At 39.9% G+C, this 21401-nt stretch overlaps 1 protein-coding gene and 1 long non-coding RNA gene across 7 annotated transcripts in view; both read left to right on the top strand.

Annotated features, from left to right (window-relative positions):
* The window catches only part of LOC118803960, a 62929-nt gene extending 52173 nt beyond the window's left edge, over nucleotides 1-10756 (top strand). For 4 of the 6 annotated variants that reach the window (XM_036564524.1, XM_036564522.1, XM_036564521.1 and 1 more), the window contains exons 2-6: nucleotides 1349-1433; nucleotides 4150-4449; nucleotides 6306-6428; nucleotides 10217-10478; nucleotides 10615-10756. In XM_036564524.1, coding sequence (XP_036420417.1) covers nucleotides 1373-1433; nucleotides 4150-4449; nucleotides 6306-6428; nucleotides 10217-10478; nucleotides 10615-10741 — 873 coding nt within the window. In that variant the 5' untranslated portion in view covers nucleotides 1349-1372 and the 3' untranslated portion in view covers nucleotides 10742-10756. The remainder of the gene's footprint in view (nucleotides 1-1348; nucleotides 1434-4149; nucleotides 4450-6305; nucleotides 6429-10216; nucleotides 10479-10614) is intronic. The other 2 variants (XM_036564526.1, XM_036564527.1) reach the window with 2 other exon arrangements.
* Nucleotides 10757-17963: 7207 nt separating this feature from the next.
* On the top strand, nucleotides 17964-20664 carry LOC118803962. Its single transcript, XR_005006950.1, has 2 exons — nucleotides 17964-18026; nucleotides 19203-20664. It is a non-coding gene; the product is annotated as an uncharacterized LOC118803962 (long non-coding RNA).
* Nucleotides 20665-21401: the final 737 nt, after the last annotated feature.

Below are 21401 nucleotides of genomic sequence, written 5' to 3'. Positions count from 1 at the left end.
TAGTGATGATGCACAAACTTTGGATTTTACCTTTGGATCTAATGCAGCTGATTTTAGTGTTGTAAGTAATGCAGCTAAAATCCTTATGAAATACAAGATGGAAAAAATAGTTATTAGTTATTGAGTATAAAGTAGTTATTATTGCATTCAAAATCCAGAGGTTGTTCATCATTGCTGCAACTTAGCTACAACATTTACTAACAATTTTAGTGTTGCATATACTGAAGCTGAAATGCTGTTAAAGAACAAAATATATAAAAAATAATATAAAGTAGTTATTGCATTATATCCAAAATCCAAAAGTTGTGTATGATTTCTGACACTTCACTGCACCATACACAGTTGTTTTTAGTGTTGTATGTAATGCGGCTGAAATGCTATTGGCATTCAAATAAATAAAAATGAATATAAAGTAGTTATTGCGTTACATCCAAAATTCAAACGTTGTGCATGATGATGTAATGATGTAATAGAATAACCGCTTTGTATAATTTTTTATGTATTTTGAACTTCAATAATATTTCAGCTGCATTACATACACCACTAAAACCAGCATGTTATGGTGCAGTTAGGTTTCATCAATCATGTGCAACCTTTGGACTTTGGATGTAGTGCCAGAAATACATAATAATAATTTTGATATATTTTGAATTTCAATAATATTTCAGCTTCATTATGAACACTAAAACCAACTATGTATGGTGAAGTGATGTGTCTGCAATAATGCACAACCTTTAGCTTTTGAAATATAATGCATTAAATGCTTTATATTCATTTTTTATGTGTTTTAAATTTCAATAACATTGCGGCTGCATTAAATACAACACTAAAAACAACTGTATATGGTGCAGCTAGCTGTCGGCTATCATATTTAACTTTAGGATTTTGGATGTAAAGCAATAACTACTTCATATTAACTTTTGTATATTTCGAGCTTCAAGAGATGCCAAGAGCATGATATAAATACATAAAAAGAAATATTTTACTTTGATTTTCACCACTCGGTCCAGGTGTAACTTTCATATCTTGTTCATCTCTCCTTTCATGTTCCCAGGTTCCATATGAAAGAAACATCAGTATAAGACTCCACTGAACCTCCTGAGCCTTAATGTAGTTTTACTCTGTATCATTTAAAGGAATGGTGAACACAGGTGCATTAGAAATATTACTAAACAAGTGAGCATGAACAACAGCTGCTATTGATCTGATCAGGCTTTAGAGGGAGGGCTTTAAAAAACTAAAACAAGCAGAACTACTAACTCTGACCCATCTGAAGTTCAGAACAGGTGGTGTTGCTGTTAAGATACAGGTGATTTCTTATTTATTGGTCTTTATGTGTCTTTTTTAGGATTCCTGTTGATGTAGGTCAGTCATGCAGTACTACAGTTCTGCTGTCTGTGTCCTGATCTTACTGATCACCACATTCACTGATGGTGAGTACTGCACTGTTCTTACTCTTCACACTGTGCTGTTTTAGTTCCTCACTTAAAGTTTTTCACCTCAACATTTTTAATGTTTTGTTGTTACTCTTGATAAAACACTCCAGTTTTCTTTTACACAGCAGTTTTGCAAAGTAAAGAGAAAAGTAAAGACGCCCTAAACATATCAAATGTGCTTTAATATTGGCTGTTTCTTCATCATAATAAGTCATTGTGTTACAGACAGAGCTGTAAAACTGCCTCAGTATCTTTCAGTGAGTCCAGATGAAGCTGGATGTGGTTTTGCTCCAGTCAGTCTATAAAGTGTTTCACAGCACATCTCGTTTGCTGAGCTGTGCTCTGTTGGTTTCTGGCTGATTCCAGTTTATTTATTTGTTCTGAAAAACTCATTTAAGATCACAGACGAGAGGTTCTGAATCTGATGTCGTCCTGCGGTCACTCTCTTCTTCAGAATCTGACCAAATGGGCTGCAGTTTAAATATTGTCCAATGTGTCTGTGTTTGTTTTGTGCTCAGCAGACTGGAAAAGTTACTGTAAAAAATCAACATGTTGTCATTTGTGATGGAACACTTCTCAACCAATCAGATCGTGTCATCAGAGCCAGTTTATTTGCTATTGGTGACTTACTGCTGTAGAGGAAATAAGCAATTTAATTATTTCATTGTTACTCAAATAAGGGTCTAGGGTAACCAGAGTCATCTCTCCCAGCTGACCACAGGAAGTAAGAAAACACGCTCACACGAAGGACACTTCAATCAAAAGGGCAGTTTATTGAGCTAAACATCAAAAAACTAAATTCAAGATACTTTCAGTGATAAACTTTATTAAAAGATACAAAACAAGACTGTAGAGAAAATCTAGAGTGAGCTGATGTTCATAGCAGCCTCAGTCAGCAGCAGCCCCAGGAGGAAGACTTCAACGCTTTCCCGGTGACAAGCCTACTTGCGCCACCTAGGGTGTGAGTGGGTGCAGTGGCCGGTTGTGTTGCAGCGTGGCGAGTACAGTTCCGAGATTCTGGACGAGGCTGGACTTGAAGGCTCAGCAGGGCGATGGTTCTGAATATGGTCAGATGTTGAGGCTACATAATGATACCTCTAATTTTCTTGGCGCTGCTAAGATAAAGTCAGTTCTGATTGGTGGTACACAGTGAGCAGCTTCATCCACAGGAATTCCACTGTACCTTTGTTCATCTAAATCAGATCCACAATAACAGAATAAATTAAAGATATCAGGGACAAAAACGCTTCAAATACCATAACAGTTACTCACAGTTTGAATACCGAATTACAGAAACTTCTTATCTTTTTGTCTGAAGTTCTGACAGGTCAAGATAAGATTCATCACAAATTCATATTACAGAAGCAAATCTGACCTTAATTTAGGAACCTTATCTTATCTTACAGCATCTTTTCTTATCTCTATTTAGGAAATCTTAACTTACTCGATTGAAGTTGACAATCAACTGTCTGTTACCTAGCAACCGACCATATCCGCACAGCTGAAATGTCAACACATGATCAAGTTAGTTAGTCAGACGGCTATTAGCAACCATTACTAAGGTAAAAAAAGGTCAAACAGAACTAAAGTGTGATAAACTGTGAGTTGTGAATGCTGTGAGAGCGCCCCCTGCTGTTTATCAGAGCGACGCCTCTCCCCACTTTAGCTGTTTAAACGTTATCCCTCCTAAAAACAGACACATGTTCGAGTCTGTAGTGTCTGAGATTTTTAAACGCTGTTAGAAAATAAAATCATAAGTCAAAGCAGCGTTTTCAGTTTAGAGAAATGGAGCTCATTATGCTGGTTATAGTGAACTGAGCTGACTGTCACTGCATAAAACAATAGAAACAGACGGTTAAACAGAAGTTAAGAGGCTCTGGAGTTCATCTTAAAGTTAAGAACATATTTAGGAGATTTTGCTTAGTTAGGACGTTTCTGTAAAACCGTTTTCTTATCTGGAAATAAGAGATTATAGACTTCAGAGCTGTTATTCTGTAATGGCTTCTGTCCCAAATTCAGTCCTAACTGAAGTTACCATGACAACAAAGCAGATAAGCTATGATCTCAGTCTTAATCATTTTCTGTAATATGGCTCCTGGTTCCTGACAGGGGCTCGTAAACAGAGAGTTTGTGAGTGTCTTAATCCCAGTGTTACGGCTTCATCTGGACTCTGTGGAACCCGAGCTGTTAGCTTTGGGGTTGTGGAGGTCTTTTAAGCTGAACCCAGGTGCTGCGTCCACTACACTGCTGACGATGCGTCAGGAATTACAGACAGTTTAACAGTAATCTAAACACAAAGCACTGTCGTGTGAAAATAACTCCATTCTACTATATTCATAACTCATAATTTACAGTATTTATGTTATTAGAGAGGGAGTTTCTGTTGTTTAGTTGAGTTTAAAAAGTGTTTCCATTCAAAACTGACCATCATATCAGCCAGTAAATCACAGTGTAACTACAGGTACTGGAGTATAACACTAATAAAACATTGAAGTATAAAACTGTTTTACTGATTTAGATGATTCCAAATGGTGACTGAGTGGAAAATATAATAATGTATATTTTACATGTTCAGTTTAATAAAACCATTATTAATCCATTATTAATCTGTTTCTTATACAAATATCAACAATAATTAACATTTTAACACAGCCACTTCTTAAACTGTTACTAAACCAATTCTCAACTCTCCTTTACTGATTCTGTCTTTCAGTGTCTGAATCAGCTGTTTCTACAGTGAAGGTGAAGCTTAATGAGACGGCTACTCTGCCCTGCTCTGAGAGATGTTCTGGTTCAGCAAGATGGACTGTGTTCAGTAAACGCAGTGACACTTTGGCTGAGTGTGATCAGACTTCATGCAGATCAGTGAAGGAGGGATATCAGATGATCCGTGATCAGTACCTGAAGGGAGATCTCTCTCTCATCATCACTGATGCTGATTCCACTAAGAGAGGCTGGTACACGTCTGACTGTGATGGTAAAGATCTCTGTGATGTGCACCTTCATGTTAAGGGTAAGTGTTCATCTCTCTCTGTTCCTCTGTTCTCAGTTCAGTGCAGTTCAGAATAGCATTATTAACATGACTGTCAAATACAGTGTTGCCAAAACACTGTAACAGTTATCAGTGTCCAGGTGTTCGTCTGTGCAGACAGTGACTCCTCCTCCTCTGCCGATGCCCTCTTTAAAGGTGACTCTGTAGCGTCTGCAGATGTCCGTGCGGACGGGCGGCGGTGTGGAAGATCAGGTTGTTTTTGATCCTCTTGCCGTAAAGCTGGATGAAGTCTGCGTACAGAGTGTCTGGTTCTCTTTTAGGGTCTTTTCTTTGTGTTGTTTCTTTGCCTGATCTCTCTTACACTTCACAGGACACTCCACCTCTCTGCACTGCACTGCTGACCAGGCAGTGTTGTAGTTTCTAACGGCTCCATCTTGGGGGCGTCTGGCACTTCTGCAGTTAGCTCCAGTTACTAGTGGAGCTGAGAGTTCTAGTTTTTTCAGTTTAAAGCTTTTGAGCAGTGTGTTTTTCAGCAACTGATCCTCCCTCACTGTATGATGTTGTATTGCCATACCTGAAGTTCTTCTGTTTCCCCCTCTCTTTGTGTACTGAAGTCCAAATTCTGCCAGCACTTATTCTCTCTGTCAGTCCACGAAACTCTGATTCCTTTTCAGGTTGTTTTCTTGAAGGATTTAGTGAAAAATACCTACATTTTGATGACAGTTCAAGATAGTTCAAGAGCTCATTTTACAGTGTTAGCTGCTCTCGCTTTTCACTCACTCAGAGGAGAATTCAAACCCAGGCCTCCCTGCATGAAAACCAACATAAACCGAGTGAGCCAGGAACACAGGCTTTAGGGAGAACCCGAGTGCAGAACATGTAAGGAAGTGAAACACTAACTAAAAACTGAACAAGCAGGGATCAAACCCACTCAGCTGAGGTGGGGAAAATAGAGTGGGCTTTAACCAATAGGACCCGAAAATGGGTGGAAACTAGAATTCTAACTGAACTCACTACAGTGGGAGGGAGAACAAAGGACTGCCAGGGAAGCTGGCTAGCACAGGGCAAGAAACAGCAAAACACCAAGCTGTACTGCCCAAAGCAAATACAAAGGCAAGGTGAAAGGAGACTGACCACTGATAATACCAACCTAAAGTTCTTTAGTAATCATTTTTTATTTTATTAAAAATAAATAATTTAAATAATTTAATTATTTCACATCAAGCAAGATATAATTGTTTTTCTTCTTCAATGTTAGTTTAGCGGTGACTTGCGTCGTTATTTGGGAAATGCCCCCCCGATTGGTTGAGAAGTGTTCTATCATAAATGAAAACGTTATGTTTTTTACAGTAACCATATGTTCCGATGGACACATTATGATAGCTTTTCAAAACAACTAAACAAACTGGAATCAGCCAGAAACCAAAAGAGCTCAGTTCAGCAAACAAGACGTGCTGTGAAACACTTTACAGACTGACTGGAACAAAAGCACATTCAGCTTCATCTGGACACACTGAAAGATACTGAGCTCAACCTGATATTCACACTGTTTTAGGCCTATATTACAGAAAATTCTTAAGTCTGAGATCAGAGCTTATCTGCTTTGTTTAAGTATAAAACTGTTTTACTGATTTAGATGACAGTTTTTGTGGAATTAATAAAAAAGTATTATCATTCCAAATGGCAACTGCATGTAAAATATGCAACTGAGTGGAAAATATAGTAATGTATATTTTAGATGTTGAGTTTAATAAAGACATTATTAATCTGTTTCTTCTACAAATATCAACAATAATTAACCAACATTTTAACACAGCCACTTCTTAAACTGTTGCTAAACCAATTCTCAACTCTCCTTTACTGATTCTGTCTTTCTTTGTCTGAATCAGCTGTTTCTACAGTGAAGGTGAAGCTTAATGAGACGGCTACTCTGCCCTGCTCTAAGAGGTGTTCTGGTGTGGTCAGATGGAAGAGATCAGATAAACCCACTGATGTTAAGGGTAAGTGTTCATCTCTGTTCTCTCTCTGTTTCTCTGTTCTCAGTTCAGTGCAGTTCAGAATAGCGTTATTAGCAGTACTGTCAAATACACACTGTAACCATAGCAACAAACAAAATAACTACGAGATCTGAAATAAATAATGACCGTATTGACTTCTGTAAATACTATAATAAGATTAAGATTATTTTAATTATAGGGTTAGTAATTATGATTATCTGTAGGGTGGGGGTATGGGGGGTGGGGTCAATATGGTAGGGGTCAGTAGAGTGGGCGTATGGGGTAGGGGTTGGAAGGATGGTGGTGTGGGAGGTGGGGGTCTGTAGTAGTTTGGGGTATGGGGGTCCGTAGGTCGGGGTATGGGGGTCCGTAGTTTGGGGTATGGGGGTGGGGTCGGTATGGTAGAAGTCACTAGAGTGGGTGTGTGGGGTGGTGGTCGGAAGGATGGGGGTATTGAGGGTGGGGGTCAGTAGGGTAGGGGTATGGTGGGGTCTTACCCACTGTCTCTCAGGCAGTGACGTTACATATTCAGCATTGAGGGGGGCTGGGTGCCCCTCTCCATGGATCATTCATAATTTTTTCAGTTGCTGCTGTGTGTTGGGAGCTGTTAGAGCGTTTAGAAGCCTCAGAACCAGCTGATGGTTTTCTTAGTTCTTTTCTAATTGATTGGCATTCAGAATCCAGTCATTTTCCTTTTTCTATTTGTTTCACTTTTGTTCTTTGAAGGTGAGCCATAGAAGCTGCTTTCTGATAAAAGCTGTTGAATTCATTCATCAAGGTTAACACTGTTCTAATTATGTTCAAAATGGGCTTAGTAAAGTCAGTGATCTTGTTACATATATGAACTGATTGGAGTGCATGAATGAATTTTTTCAGAGTCATCCAGAACCCATCTGTAAGTCCTGTGGACTGTGAGCAGCTTACTGAATTGGGCTGTTTGTGTGGGTTGATAGGGAGAACCCAAGAGCAGAACATATAAGGAAGTGAAACACAAACTAAACACTGAACAAGCGTGTTATCGCTGTGCTAGCACAGCTGAGGTGGGGAAAATAGAGTGGGCTTTAACCAATAGGACCCGAAAATGGGTGGAAACTAGAATTCTAACTGTATACACTACAGTGGGAGGGAGAACAAAGGACTGCCAGGGAAGCTGGCTAGCACAGGGCAGGAAACAGCAAAACACCAAGCAGTACTGCCCAAAGCAAATACAAAGGCAAGGTGAAAGGAGACTGACCACTGATAATACCAACCCAAAGTTCTTTAGTAAATAATTTCACATCATTTCACATCAAACAAAGATATTAATTGTTTTTCTTTTTTCATTCAGGTCTTTTCTTCTCCCCTCTCTGTTTTTCTTACCTGTTGTGTTTCTTTATTTTCTTTGAACTGTTTGGGTTTTTTTTTTCTTTTCTTTCAAGAGCAGAGACAGAGGATAAAACTCAAGAGCCTTCATGAACGCTCTCGTCTCTACTCGGGTTACCAGTCCAGTCGTTTGTAAGGATATTTATGCAGAGACTGAGTGAGGCTGGAACTGAGCATTGCTCTTAAATAGGCCATTCCACAGGTGTAGTGTGGGATCTCCCTTGATTAGGGGTAGTCTTACGTCGCCCTCTAGTGGCCGGTGTGGGTTGAGCTCTGGACCGGGCCCTCACACCATCTGTCTCTCTCTTCCTCAAGTGTTTGGTTGCTCTTATAAAACAGTTCTGCAAATAGAAACAGTAAAGCAAAGAAGTCCCAAACATTGTAGCAAAAGTGGCTCAACGTCAGCAATTCGCTCTTCCACAAAGTAGACCCCTCAGAGCCCTGAAACAGTGTGAATATCAGGTTGAGCTCAGCTTTTTCACTGTTTCCAGATGAAGCTGAATTTGTTCCAGTCAGTCTGTAAAGTGTTTCACAGCACATCTTGTTTGCTGAGCTGTGCTCTTTTGGTTTCTGGCTGATTCCAGTTTGTTTATTTGTTTTGAAAAGCTCACTTAAGATCAATGACAGGTTCTGAATCTGCTGTAGCCCTGCAGTCACTCTCTTCTTCAGAATCTGACCAAATGGGCTGCAGTTCAAATATTATCTTACAGAAGTTATGTAACAAACATCCAACCAACAACTGATTCCCAAAACCATTGCAGCTCAGTTGGACCACAGTACCATGGACCATGATAGCTGGAACCAAACACCTATGAACAGTAGCCACAGATATGGTGGAACTGTATCATGAACGTCAGTGAAAATGAAGCTTTAATTAGACTCATGAAAAGTAATATTGACTAAAATATGCATGACCAGTGTGTTCAAATTGTCACTGATTAGATACTAAACCACTACAATGTGTTAACACTGTGGGAAAACAGGAGGTTTCTAGTTCAAATCTGACCTGTAGCATTTTGTGTTTCTGGGTTCGACTCACAGCAACCATAACACAGAATTCACAGACTTCACCGTATTTCAACCTATATTTGATGAATGAACACAGCTTAATATTATTTAGATCTAATATTTCAGTGTTTATCTTACGTACAAGTCTTAACTAAAATCAGGCCTAATTTTCACAAGGTAAACAAACACAGGGTTGGCTGTCCCAGGCCCTGGCTGATGGATCCTCCCTGCCTTCGCTTCTCCTCTGTACTCCTCTGTCACTCCTGTCGTTCATTCCTTACTCTAGTTGTCATTCGTACATTTTTCTTGCATTTCTGTGGAATCTTGTATGTTCTGAGTTCATCTCTTGCCTCTCTCCCTGTTTTTCCCCGATCTCTTCTGCAGTACATACAAACTCATAGTTGGGCCTCATGAACTGCTGTTATTGCTTAACTCTGTAATGTTTTAATTACATTTAGAGGACCAAAAGTAAAATAACAAGAACAAAAGTAAAACAACTTCTCCTTTTTCAAGAGCCCAAACACCAGATTTGTCTCTCAGCAAATGACTGCAGCATGAATGATTCAGTGTTTTAACTGTAAAATATAATAGTAAGTTAACAAAACAGTAATCAGTGTTTTTCATTCTGATAACTTCTTAAGTTCAGTGAGCTCAAAATGTTAAGGCAACCAGGTTACTGACTTTAGGTTAAACCAGTGGATCTGTTTTACAGTGTGTAAACCACGTGGTCCGTGTATCTGGATTATACATTAATCTTTCATTATGTAGTCATATCAGATTGTTTTACACTGTAAAAGCAGATCTCTAACACTGCCCCACATTATCTATCATGTATTAGAGTTTGGAACAACTTGAAATGGACAATTTACAAATAACACAGTATGGTAACCAATATTTGTACCTTTGTTTTGTGGTACCTGTTTCCACTAAGTTATGTGTATATCATATAAAGGTACTATGACTCCTAATGTGACTACTGTTCATTACAGTTTTGTTTTTACTAGATCTTCATTTCCTTTCTGTACGTTTTTGGTTTTCATATTTATATTGTATAGTATTTATATTATTTCAGACGGGGAGTTTCTGCTGTTTATTTGACCTAAAGAAGTGTGACTAAACAAAACTGACCATCATATCAGTCAGTAAAGCACCGTTTAACTACAATTGGAGTATAATACTAATAAAATATTTAAGGATAAAACTAATTCTGCCATTTTCAGCCCTGTAAAAACAGGTGTAGGTGACAATTTTATGGAAATAAAACACAAGTATTATCATACCAAATAGTAACTGCAGAGTGAAGGTAAAATATAGTAATGTATATTTTAGATGTTCAGTTTAATCAAAGAATTACTAATGTTTTTATACAAACAGTAACAATAATTAACCAACATGTAACACAACCGTTTGTTAATTCTTAGATTCTTCAGCGAGAGCGAAGCGCGATGCCTCTAAGACTCGTGTGGTCAGATCGACTGAGTCCCGTAAATCCACTGATGTTCTGGCTGAGTGTAATCAGACTGAATGTAGATCAGTGAAGAAGGGATGTCAGATGAACCGTGATCAGTACCTGAAGGGAGATCTCTCTCTCACCATCACTGACGCTGATCTCAGTAAGAGTGGAGTCTACACATGTGAGTGTGGTGATTCAGAGATCTGTGATGTGGAGCTTCAGGTTGAAGGTAGGTCTTCCTCTGTTTTCTTCACTGACTGTTACTAACAGAACTCCAGTGATTTAGATGCAGTGATTTATATCAGATCTGCACTCAATAAAGTTCTTGTTTGTTTTTTTCTCATCCTCACTGTTCCTGAATTTAAACACACCAGAGCCAGAGAAGCGGACTGATAAAAAAGGAGACAATGAAGGACCGTCCAGTGGTAAGATCTGTTCAGTGCAGAAACTCTCACTAACAGGGCCACTTCTAGACTTTAGGGGTCTTAAGTGAAATTTGTGGTGACCCCCCCCATCTTGCTAGCTGATGCACTGTAAAATCAGAGGCTAACTAATAACAGTGACTGTCACAAGCTGTGTGTATTATAAACATTTATAACTGGCTGAATGTGTATTGCTGATTATTAGATGGTAGTTTGGGGCTCTAATCCGATACAATTTACAATTTTTAATTATTTAAATAACTTTCTTAGAATTCTTAATCCATTTTTTCTATTATTATTAATCACAGTGTAACAGGTTTTGCAATTTGAATGTTATTATTGCTAGAACCTTAGATAAGGGTGTGGGGTAACCCAGATTTATTTGAAGTCTACAGACCAGGGCAGGAGAGAGAAGCGATCACACCAAGGATGCTTCAATAAAAGGGCATTTATTGGCTAAATATCAAACTACTTTGGACTACATTCAATGATAAACAACAGAAAATAAAACAAAAACAAACAAAAAAAATTAATAAAAGTCAAAAGGACAAAAAAGCTCGAGTAACGTGATTCACAGTTAAATGGTCTGAGGCAGTGTGGCTCTTTGGAAGCTGCTCGAAACTTAGACTTGAAAGAGCCTCTAGAGAATTAACCTAAGCCTGGACGGGAAGAACTATATGGCTGGATGAACCTATAAAAGTTCTCTTATTAAATAAATTGGCGTCAGGGCTCTGACTGCAAACTGATGGAACCAGCTTACGTTGGAGTCGGGGGCTGACTTCAGGAGGGGTCGCCTCACGCCGGAGCTCATGTGTTGGAGGCTGGAGCTCACGCATTCGTTCATCTCCTCGTTGCTCGTTTCCGTGCTGGCACACACCTTTCCGTCAGTGATTGGGCGGAGGCGTCTCGTGGCTGTTTGAGGGTGGAGCTTAGGCAGCCTTTTGATGGTCGATCTGTTCACAGATCAGTGCGTGGCTCTGGGTGCTATGCTGGGTCTCCGTGGCGTCAGAACTGCTCCCACTCCGCTGGTGAGGTTCAGGTTGCAGTCAGGGTTCTGAGGCTGGTGATGCTAATTGAACTAACTACCTTTGGCAAAGTCGGAAACATGAACGACTTCACCTGGCCAGACATCCACCTTCCTTCTCTGAGGGTGGTTTAAACTGTGTGTGTAGACGAACAGGCAAGTTACAAACAAACAAAGGTTTCAGATCTGAAAATTTAGCGTTCTAATACTCCTGACCTGTCTTTCTGACCAAGGCCAGCACAAATTAGAAACTTAGCTATCTTCTTACTGAGAAAGCAGGACCCCCCGGAATTTGCGGTGTACTCCAGTTTTGCTTGGCTGGAGGCCCTCCCCTTTGGAGGTGGAGTCAGAGTGCTGATAGGTTTCTCCTCACTTAACGGTTTAATTAGCTATTCATTGTTTCCAACTCTGATTGGTTGTGCATAATTTTAGGAACGCCTTCCCCAGATCACTGCCTCCTTTTTTAGTTTTAAACAACGAAAAGAAACATTCTTATAACATTAAATTGGTTCAAGGAATGAACACCTAGGATATTCAGGCATGTTCTAAGACGGACGTTTAACCCTTGTTACATGGTACACACAACACATGTTAAAGAACACAGGTAATATTTGCCCATAATATCTGAACATGACCCAATGCATGAAGAAATAAAATCAGCAACGAAAGAAAAGAAAGAAAAGAAAAGAAAACCACATCCAGGATGCATATTGGTCAATGGCCTAAACTCATTACTCTGAAGTGGTTGTCTCTGTCTGTATCAAAGTTATACTCTACGTATTTCCAGCACTTATAGTAGAAACAGATATGGGTAATATTAGGTACTACCCATAATAAGATTAATAAACCAGTAGTATTGCGTACAGATTATATAACACGTTGATAATCAAGCAGACAACACAACAAGTTTTCTTGGGTTCTTTATAAGCACATGTCCTTACGGTGGTGGTGTGTTGTGCCTCACTCTCACCACTTGGGGGTGTTGTGGCTCCATATCTAAATTGTCAATTAAATCTAAAAAGGCTAAATTTGTTATAGATTCTCATATCAACCTCGTTCTTGGGTCTCCAGACTTCTTGAATGTACCCCGTAGAATGGTGGCAATTCTTAGGTGCACACTTTAGTGGTGTTCGCTACAACAGGTTGAGTATCTAAACCTGGATAATCACAGCCTGAGAATTAAACCTGGATTATCACAGTCTAAGTATCTAACCTGATTATCACAGTCTGAGTACTAACCTGGATTAATCACAGTCTAAGTATCTAAACCTGGATTAATCACAGTCTGAGTATCTAAACCTGGATTAATCACAGTCTAAGTATCTAAACCTGGATTAATCACAGTCTAGTATCTACAAACCTGGATTAATCACAGTCTTAGTATCTAAACCTGGATTAATCACAGTCTAAGTATCTAAACCTGGATTAACGGATTATTTACAGGATTACCCACCTCGTTCAATCAGATAGAAATTGTATTCCGAATGGCCTCAATCAGACTAGACTATTGCCGATTGAGGTGTTACATGGACGTATTCTATTCCAATTGAGCTATTAGTCAGATATTAATGGATTATTAGGCTGCATGTAAATGTGGCTACTGCTGAGGGTCAGTATGAGACCATAGAGACCACACTTCCTGATTGAATTGATTGAGTACAATTCAAATTTAATTTTTTTAAACGTCCAGTTTGTAATCCCTGTTAAACAACCAGCTGATTTTTATTGTATTCACTACATCATCATTTATTCCACCAACACATTTCCATCATCTGTTTATCACTTTTAATGTTATTATATTTCACCACTCCAATTATATGAATCCTTTTTAGTGACTCTGTTTCAGACTCAGCTAAACAGTCATTTCCAGACCCTGTTCTGATTCTAATGAATGTCTATAGAATGCAGGATTATACATGACTGTGTGTAATAAATGATGAGTAATCAGGTTTAATGTCATTAGTGTGGAGCAGTTCTGTACTGTAATACACTGTAAATTAATAATGAGTGATTAAAGCTCTTTGTGGTGTGTTGTGTAGGAGCTCCACAGCAGACTGTGTGTAATAAATGATGATTAATCAGGTTTAATGTCATTAGTGTGGAGCAGTTCTGTACCGTAATACACTGTAAATAATAATGAGGTGATTAAGTGATTCTCTGGATCTACACTGTACAGATCAACACCACATGGTTTAAAATGTCTGTTCTGTCTGTGTTTTTCAGGTGAGGACAGGGCGGGTGTCTGCACTGGTAGTTGTGCTGGTGCTGGTGGCGGTGGTGGTGGCGGGGGTTGGAAGCTGGTATTGGTTCAGAAAAAGGAGCCAGAAGAGGTTTGTGTAGCTGATTGAAATTAAATTTCATTAAATACTGCAGATAAATGTTCATTAATCTCTCTCTGTTCTGTCTCTCATGTTCAAGTTTGCTTTATTGATATGAGGATTCATAATATCTATACAGTAAGAGTAAAAAATGACTATCCTGCCTTTTTCCCAATGACTGATGGGATAGGCTCTAGCTCCGCCCGCAACCCAGAAGGATACGTAGTTTAGAAAATAGGTGTGTGTGTGTGCGTTTGTGTGTGTGTGTGTGTGTGTGCGTTTGTGTGTGTGTGTGTGTGTTGTGTGTGTGTGTGTGTGTGCGTTTGTGTGTGTGTGTGTGCGTTTGTGTGTGTGTGTGTGTGTATGTGTGTGTGTGTGTGTGAGTGTGTGTGTGTGTGTGTGTGTGTGTGTGCGTGTTTGTGTGTGTGTGTGTGTGTGTGCGTGTTTGTGTGTGTGTGTGCGTGTGTGTGCGTGTGTGTGCGTTTGTGTGCGTGTGTGTGTGTGTGTGTGTGTGTGCGTGTTTGTGTGTGTGTGTGCGTGTGTGTGCGTGTGTGTGCGTGTGCGTGTTTGTGTGTTTGTGTATGTGTGTGTGTGTGTGTGTGCGTGTGTGTGCGTGTGCGTGTTTGTGTGTTTGTGTATGTGTGTGTGTGTGTGTGTGTGTGTGTGAGAAGGAATGTATAAAAACTGAACAAAGCCTATTTTATGTGCATGAAGTGTATAGCAAAAAAAAAGTTAAAGAATGTAACAGTTGAGAAAAAGAAAAGAAAAGAACTGTGGTGGTCACTCTCTGTCATGACTCTCGTACACATATCTGGCTGCAGTGGACACTGATGGACCCTCTCCTAATATAATCAATGATTTACTGTTACCTCCCAACGTCCTGGAGTTATTTACCTGTTTTTTGAATTTATTAAAGTATTTATTTCTAAAAGACTCATATTTTGGGCGGTTTAGTAAGAAAGTGCACCTCTGCCTCTACCTCACCTGTCCTGAAGTGACCACACACTCTCTCCTCTGCCTCTACCTCACCTGTCCTGCAGTGACCACACACTCTCTCCTCTGCCTCTGACCTCACCTGTCCTGCAGTGACCACACACTCTCTCCTCTGCCTCTACCTCACCTGTCCTGCAGTGACCACACACTCTCTCCTCTGCCTCTACCTCACCTGTCCTGCAGTGACCACACACTCTCTCCTCTGTCTCTACCTCACCTGTCCTGCAGTGACCACACACTCTCTCCTCTCTCGATAGCCAGGACTTTTTAAACCTGCCTCTCTCTATGGCCAGGCTGTGGTCACTGAGTCTGTATTTGGTGAGGATCCGTCTCTGCTTCATATCTTGGACAGTAATAAGATATTCAGCCAGTCTGTTTTCCTGTTTTAGGGCCAGAAAGCAGTTCAGTCTGTTTTGTGAGTGAATTTGGTGTTTCCAGTGTTCCAGTTAGGTATTTTTACTTTGTTTAATAATTTGGTTTACTCTGATTGGTGTTTGGGAAGCAGTGCTGGTCAAAGAGTTTGGGTTGTTGGGGGTCAGTGAGGTGGTCAGTCTCTGTACCAGCTGACACAGGGGACTCTTTTCAGGGTTCAGCTCCTGGGACCGGAGTGCCTGAAACTGCAGTGTTGTTTTGGGACTCGATTTAAGGTGCATCCAAAATCTCAGTGTTCTTTTTTCAGTGTTCGTGATTAGAGGGAATCGGCCTAATTCAGCCCTGCAGGCATTCGTCTGTGTTTTTCTTTGGACGTTTAAAATCATTCTGCAAAATTCTGCATGCAGGACTTCAGTGGGAAGCTTGTCCCATCTAGTGTAGTCACGATGACTGAGTGGACCCCAGACTTCACTACCGTACAGCGCAGTGGGCAGGACTACACTGTCGAAGGTCTTTGTCCAGATTCTGATTGGGATATTAATCTTATGGAACTGTTTCCTGATTGAATAGAGGCCCTGCAGGCCTTTTCTTTCAGTGCATTCACTGCCGGACCGAAGCCTCCTGAGGCACTAATCTTTAGTCCCAGGTAATCGTAGGAAAGCGTTTGATCCAGGGTGGCGTCTCCTAGACTGAACATATATCTGCTTTCCTGAGATCCGGCTTTCTTTTGGAAGATCATGACTTTAGATTTGTTTGGGTTGACTGTCAGGGCCCAGTTCTGACAGTACTGCTCTAGCAGATCCAGGTGCTGCTGTAGCTCCTTTTCAGTGGGCGACAGCAGCACAAGGTCATCTGCGTAGAGGAGAAGTTTAACGTCCGTGTGGTTTAGTGTCAGGCCAGGTGTTGCAGATCGCTCCAGTAACACCCCTAAATCATTAATGTACATGTTAAATAGAGTAGGGGACAAGCAGCAGCCCTGCCTGACACCACAGCCTCGAGTGAAGAGATCTGTCACTTTATTGCCAATTTTTATTCCACATTTATTATTGACATACATTGATTTAATGATGTCATAGACTTTTTCTACTGCACTGGGGAATTTTGAAGATTTTTGTAATATAAACCTTTTTGCCAAATAGAACAAAATGCTTTTTAAAATCTATAAAACATCTGTTTTTTCTCTTCTCTGCCTCTTTTCTCTCTCTCTCTCTCTCTCTCTCTCTCTCTCTCTCTCTCTGCTCTCTCTCTCTCTCTCTGCTCTCTCGTCTCGCTCTCTCTCTCTCTCTCTCTCTTCTCTCTCTCTTTCTTCTCTCTCTCTCTCTCTCTCTCTCGTCTATCTCTCTCTCTCTGTCTCTCTCTCTGTCTGCTCTCTCTCTCTCTCTCTCTCTCTCTCTCTATCTCTCTCTCTCTCTCTGCTCTCTCGTCTCTCTCTCTCTCTGCTCTCTTGTCTCTCTCTCTCTCTCATCTCTCTCCTCTCTCTCTCTCTGCTCTCTCATCTCTCTCTTCTCTCTCTCTCTGCCCTCTCTGTCTCTCTCTCTCTCTCTCTCTCACTCCTCTCTCTCTCTCTCTGCTCTCTGCTCTCTCATCTCTCTCTTCTCTCTCTCTCTCTGCTCTCTGCCCTCTCGTCTCTCTCTCTCTCTGCTCTCTGCCCTCTCGTCTCTCTCTCTCTCTCTGCTCTCTCCTCTCTCTCTCTCTCTCTCTCTCTCTCTCTCTCTCTCTTCTCTCTCTCTCTCTCATTACTGAAATGTAGACAGACAGGCTGAAGCTGAAGTAAACTGGGTCCATGAAGATTTTATTCAGATTTCCAAAACTGAGAGAATCTCAGTCTTAATGATACAGAACATGTTCTCTCTAGAACGTTCTAGAACTTGAATGAGGAGTTTCATCCGCACAACTACAATCAAATCAGTCGTCACCCCAAATTCAGTAATACAGATAAAGACAGAGCTCAACATGAGGTTAAACATTAGCACAGGACTAAAATCAGGACTGAAATCTGGATGAATGTTCTGGGTATGATCAGAATCAGATAACAGGGTTCTGACTGTGTGAAGTCGATCTGGAAATGTTTAGTTTAATGATTTCACTTTGAGGAATTTGTATGTTGACCTGCAGAAACTCTTTTATATTTCTTAGAAAATCATGAACGACGGCCGTCTGTTACAGAGCAGGACTAGCAGTGGGCTGTTGTGACCCATTCAGACAACAGAAGCCAAAACTTCATTCATGTCAGGAGGGCAGCTTCCTGACCTCGTTTACATCACAACACAGCTTCCTTTCTGACAAACTGTAACAATGTTACATTGAGAAACCATAAGTAAACTGAAATTTGTATAATACAAATTTAGTAGTAATAATATAATAATAATCGTTATTATTATTTATTTTTATTTATCTATTTATTTATCTGTTTATTTATTTATTTATTTATTTAAGCTTAATCCATCTTATCTTTTTCCCCTTGAGCCTCTGCCCCCCACAATGTCTGTGCACAGGCCCTCTCCACAAAATACAGTCAAAAACCTTTTTTTTTTTACATGTTTCCCAAAGATCAGTTCCTAATCTCCTTCTCTTGTTCCTATAAATGCAGTGGGCTGGGCAAGATGAAGAGAAGCCCATGCGTTCGGAAAACGCCAGCCCTGATCCTAAGTGAGTACACTGAGCTCATGCAGGGTATTGTTGTGACTGTAATGGTGTGTTGAACATTCAGAGTGAATCCTGAGCTGAACTGAACTGAGTTCAGGCTACACGACTCATAAAGGTTCAGTGGTTCAGAACAGAGGAATCAAACTGGGTTCCTTCCAGACCACAGCTCTGCAGAGTTTAGTGTTCCTCCTTATTAAACACACCTGATTCACCTGATCAGCTCATTAACAAGTTCTTCATCAGCTGAATTCAGAGAGCTAGAAGATGGAGAACACTGATCTCTGCAGAGCTGAGAGCCTGAAGGAACCCAGTTTATAGAACGTCTTCTCTACAGAACACTCTAGAACACTTATAAGGAGCTTCATCACCACAACTACAATCAAATCCTCAACACTCCAAATTCTGTAATACAGATAAAGACAGAGCTCAACATGAGTTAAACATCAGCACAGGACTAAAATCAGGACTGAAATCAGGTTTAAAATCAGGACTGAATTCTGGATGAATGATCTCCAGCTCAGATTAATTTTTCCAGCTTCTGCAGCCCACAAGATGTAACTGATCTGAGCCCAGACTTCTTGGATCATCTTTCCTGGTAGACGGAGTGTTCAGAGTGATGCTGCGTTACCATTTAATAAATCACTTTGCGCTGAGATGAATTGTGGTAACTCAGTCCTGAGAGATGATGAGATCTCAGTCTGAGGAGAGGAAACTTTCATACAGGGTTCTGGATCAGTTTGTTAAGCAACGGTGTAAATTTAGTGTAAATTTACTGTAAATTTACTGTAAATATTGAATTTAATGGTGTAAATTCAGCTTCATTTAACCAGATCTCTGAGTGTGCTGCACAGAGCTGTTCAGTTCCAGTTCACACACATCTGAAGCTGAAGCTCAGTGCTAGATACTGCAGCAAGTTCCATATTTGGGTTTATGCTGGATTTACTCAGTCTGAGATACACTGAGTGTCCACTTCACTCGTAGATGGTCAAGCTTTGGATTTTTCCCTTTTGAAAGATGATTGTAATCATTTATTCTTTATGGATGAATTACATGCAGTCGACACATGAAATGCTCTACATTTTTGCAGATATTTATTACAGTATTAGTCTTTATTAACATTATGTTTCTTTAACTGTCTGTGTAACAAGTTTCCTTTTTCTCTCGTTTCTGTAAACACAGTTCTTAGGTTTAAGGCTGCATCCTTTTCGATTCCAATCAGGAGTAAAACCAGGAGTAATGTTCTGCAGTGTGTGCTCAGCATCAGCTAACAGGTTTCTGACTGTGTGATATTGATGATATTGATGATATTGATTGTTTCTGTAAATGATTAGTTTGTTCCACTGTAAAGAACAGAGACTGTCTGGTAGATCTCAGTCTCTCACACACAACACACACACAGTCAGTGTAGAAACACCGTAAAGACCCCGACACACTGACACCCCGACTAGCAGCAGCTCAGCTGTGTCTGATTTCATCTTCATCTGATTTCAGAGTGTCTGTAGCAGCTATAAGGCAGCATGTTCACCATTCAGCTCCTGATAGAAGTGTGGATGAGTTTCTCACAGAGCTCACAGCTCACTAACACACACACAGTGCTCAGTTCTTTCAGTGGAATAAGAGCTTTCATACAGACATGGATTTTAAAGTGTATTGACTGTTACTGTTTTAAAGGAAACTCTGACTGATAAGACTTATATGCCTTATAACAGTGTAATAACGTCCAACACTGTTATGATGTACAAACCAAAGAAAATGTTTTATTTATAATAACATAAAGAGAGAAAATCTCTCTAGTACTAGTTCACCATTGAGGCCCTGTGATGAAGTCGCACTGGTCATCTGGAAAATAAGATAATTAAAAGTTACTCTTCTGGGTAATTAAGGTTCTAGATAAAGCTGGAAAGGTTCAGTTAGATCTTTAGCTGATTCCTATTAGAGGGATTTTCTCTATTTTAACAGTAAATAATGTTTCGTTAAGTACTGGACATCTATACCCCACACTGAGGCCTGAATATCAGTCAGGGTTTGATTTAAATTTTTACATCACCTTTATTGTTATTACTTTTATTAGTTACTACTTTCTGTACTTATATTACTTATTTACTATTATTACTATTATTACTTATTTACCTGTATTACTTTTATTACTATATTACTTTCTTTATTGATAATAGAGCTGCAAACTAACACAAAGCTCATCCAGATTACAGCTTTTTACTGCATGTGTGATTGTTAACATTAGTAATAGTAGGAGAAGTAAAGGTTTTGCCAGTAGTATTGTGTCTTCTATTGTCTGCTCATCTTCTATATTGTCTGCAAATAAGAGTTAAATCAACAGATGTAAAATATTTCCGGTCTTATTTTGAATGTGCTATCACAAACATCACTCAGAATACGTGAACTGGCCAATGAGACAGTGGGCAGTACAGATATTAATGGTGTGTGAAATATGTTTGAGAAGTAGCAGTTTTAGTTCAGTCTGGCTGATGTTCTTCTCTTCAGGAACCCAGTTAGGAAACAGAAGAGCAGCTTCATTGTCTCTTTTTTTGTATAGTTAATTGCATTTATAATTTGCTGCAAGTGCCTGAAATTATAACAATGCAAGTCTCCTGGGTAAATAAAGGCTTTTTGAAAGCTTAAACTGTTGTTTATGATCTTCATTACATTTTCTTTACATTCAGATCTTCACAGGTATAAATCTGTGTCAAAGTGAAACACTTCAAAAGCCCACATCACTGAATTCACACCACTGAGTATGTGAAGATGTAAAAATGTTAGTTTTAAATGCTCCATTCACTCTCCAGTTCATACAGTCTATATATACAGACTGAACGTCCTGCTCTGAATTTACTTGACTCATCTTGAGGTCATTCTACAGCATCTCTAATGAGGTAAGGTCTGCCCACTGACTGGGCAGCTCCAGAAGGTAGATTTTGTTTTGAAGTCATTCTGTAGTAGATTTACTTGCTTTATTTTTGGGGACGTTGTCCTGCTGCATTACCTAGACAGCCACCCTGACCTGGTCCTGTAGGATGCCTTGATAAACACAGTCGTCTTACTCTACATGATGATCGATCAAGGCCCATCATAATCATGATGCTCCCACCACCATACTTCACTGCTGTAGTGCAGTTCTCTTGTTTACACCTTTTTCATCCGTCCACTAAAAGGTGCTCTTTGGGCAAATGTCAGTGTGCATTGATGTTTTTGTAGAGTGGCAGCGGCTACATTGGTGGTGTCCTGCCGTGGACACCATACTTGTTCAGGGTTTTTCATATGATAGACTCACTGACTGACTCCAGTTAGCTTTTGCTGAAGTCATTAGCTTAGGGGTTCACATGCTTTTCCCAACCTACACTGTGAATGTTTGAATGATGT

The sequence above is a fragment of the Colossoma macropomum genome, unplaced genomic scaffold (assembly GCF_904425465.1).
Source record: "Colossoma macropomum unplaced genomic scaffold, Colossoma_macropomum, whole genome shotgun sequence".
Taxonomy (NCBI): domain Eukaryota; kingdom Metazoa; phylum Chordata; class Actinopteri; order Characiformes; family Serrasalmidae; genus Colossoma; species Colossoma macropomum.
Note: the sequence above shows the minus strand (reverse complement) of the source record. Positions and strands in the feature narration are given on the sequence as shown.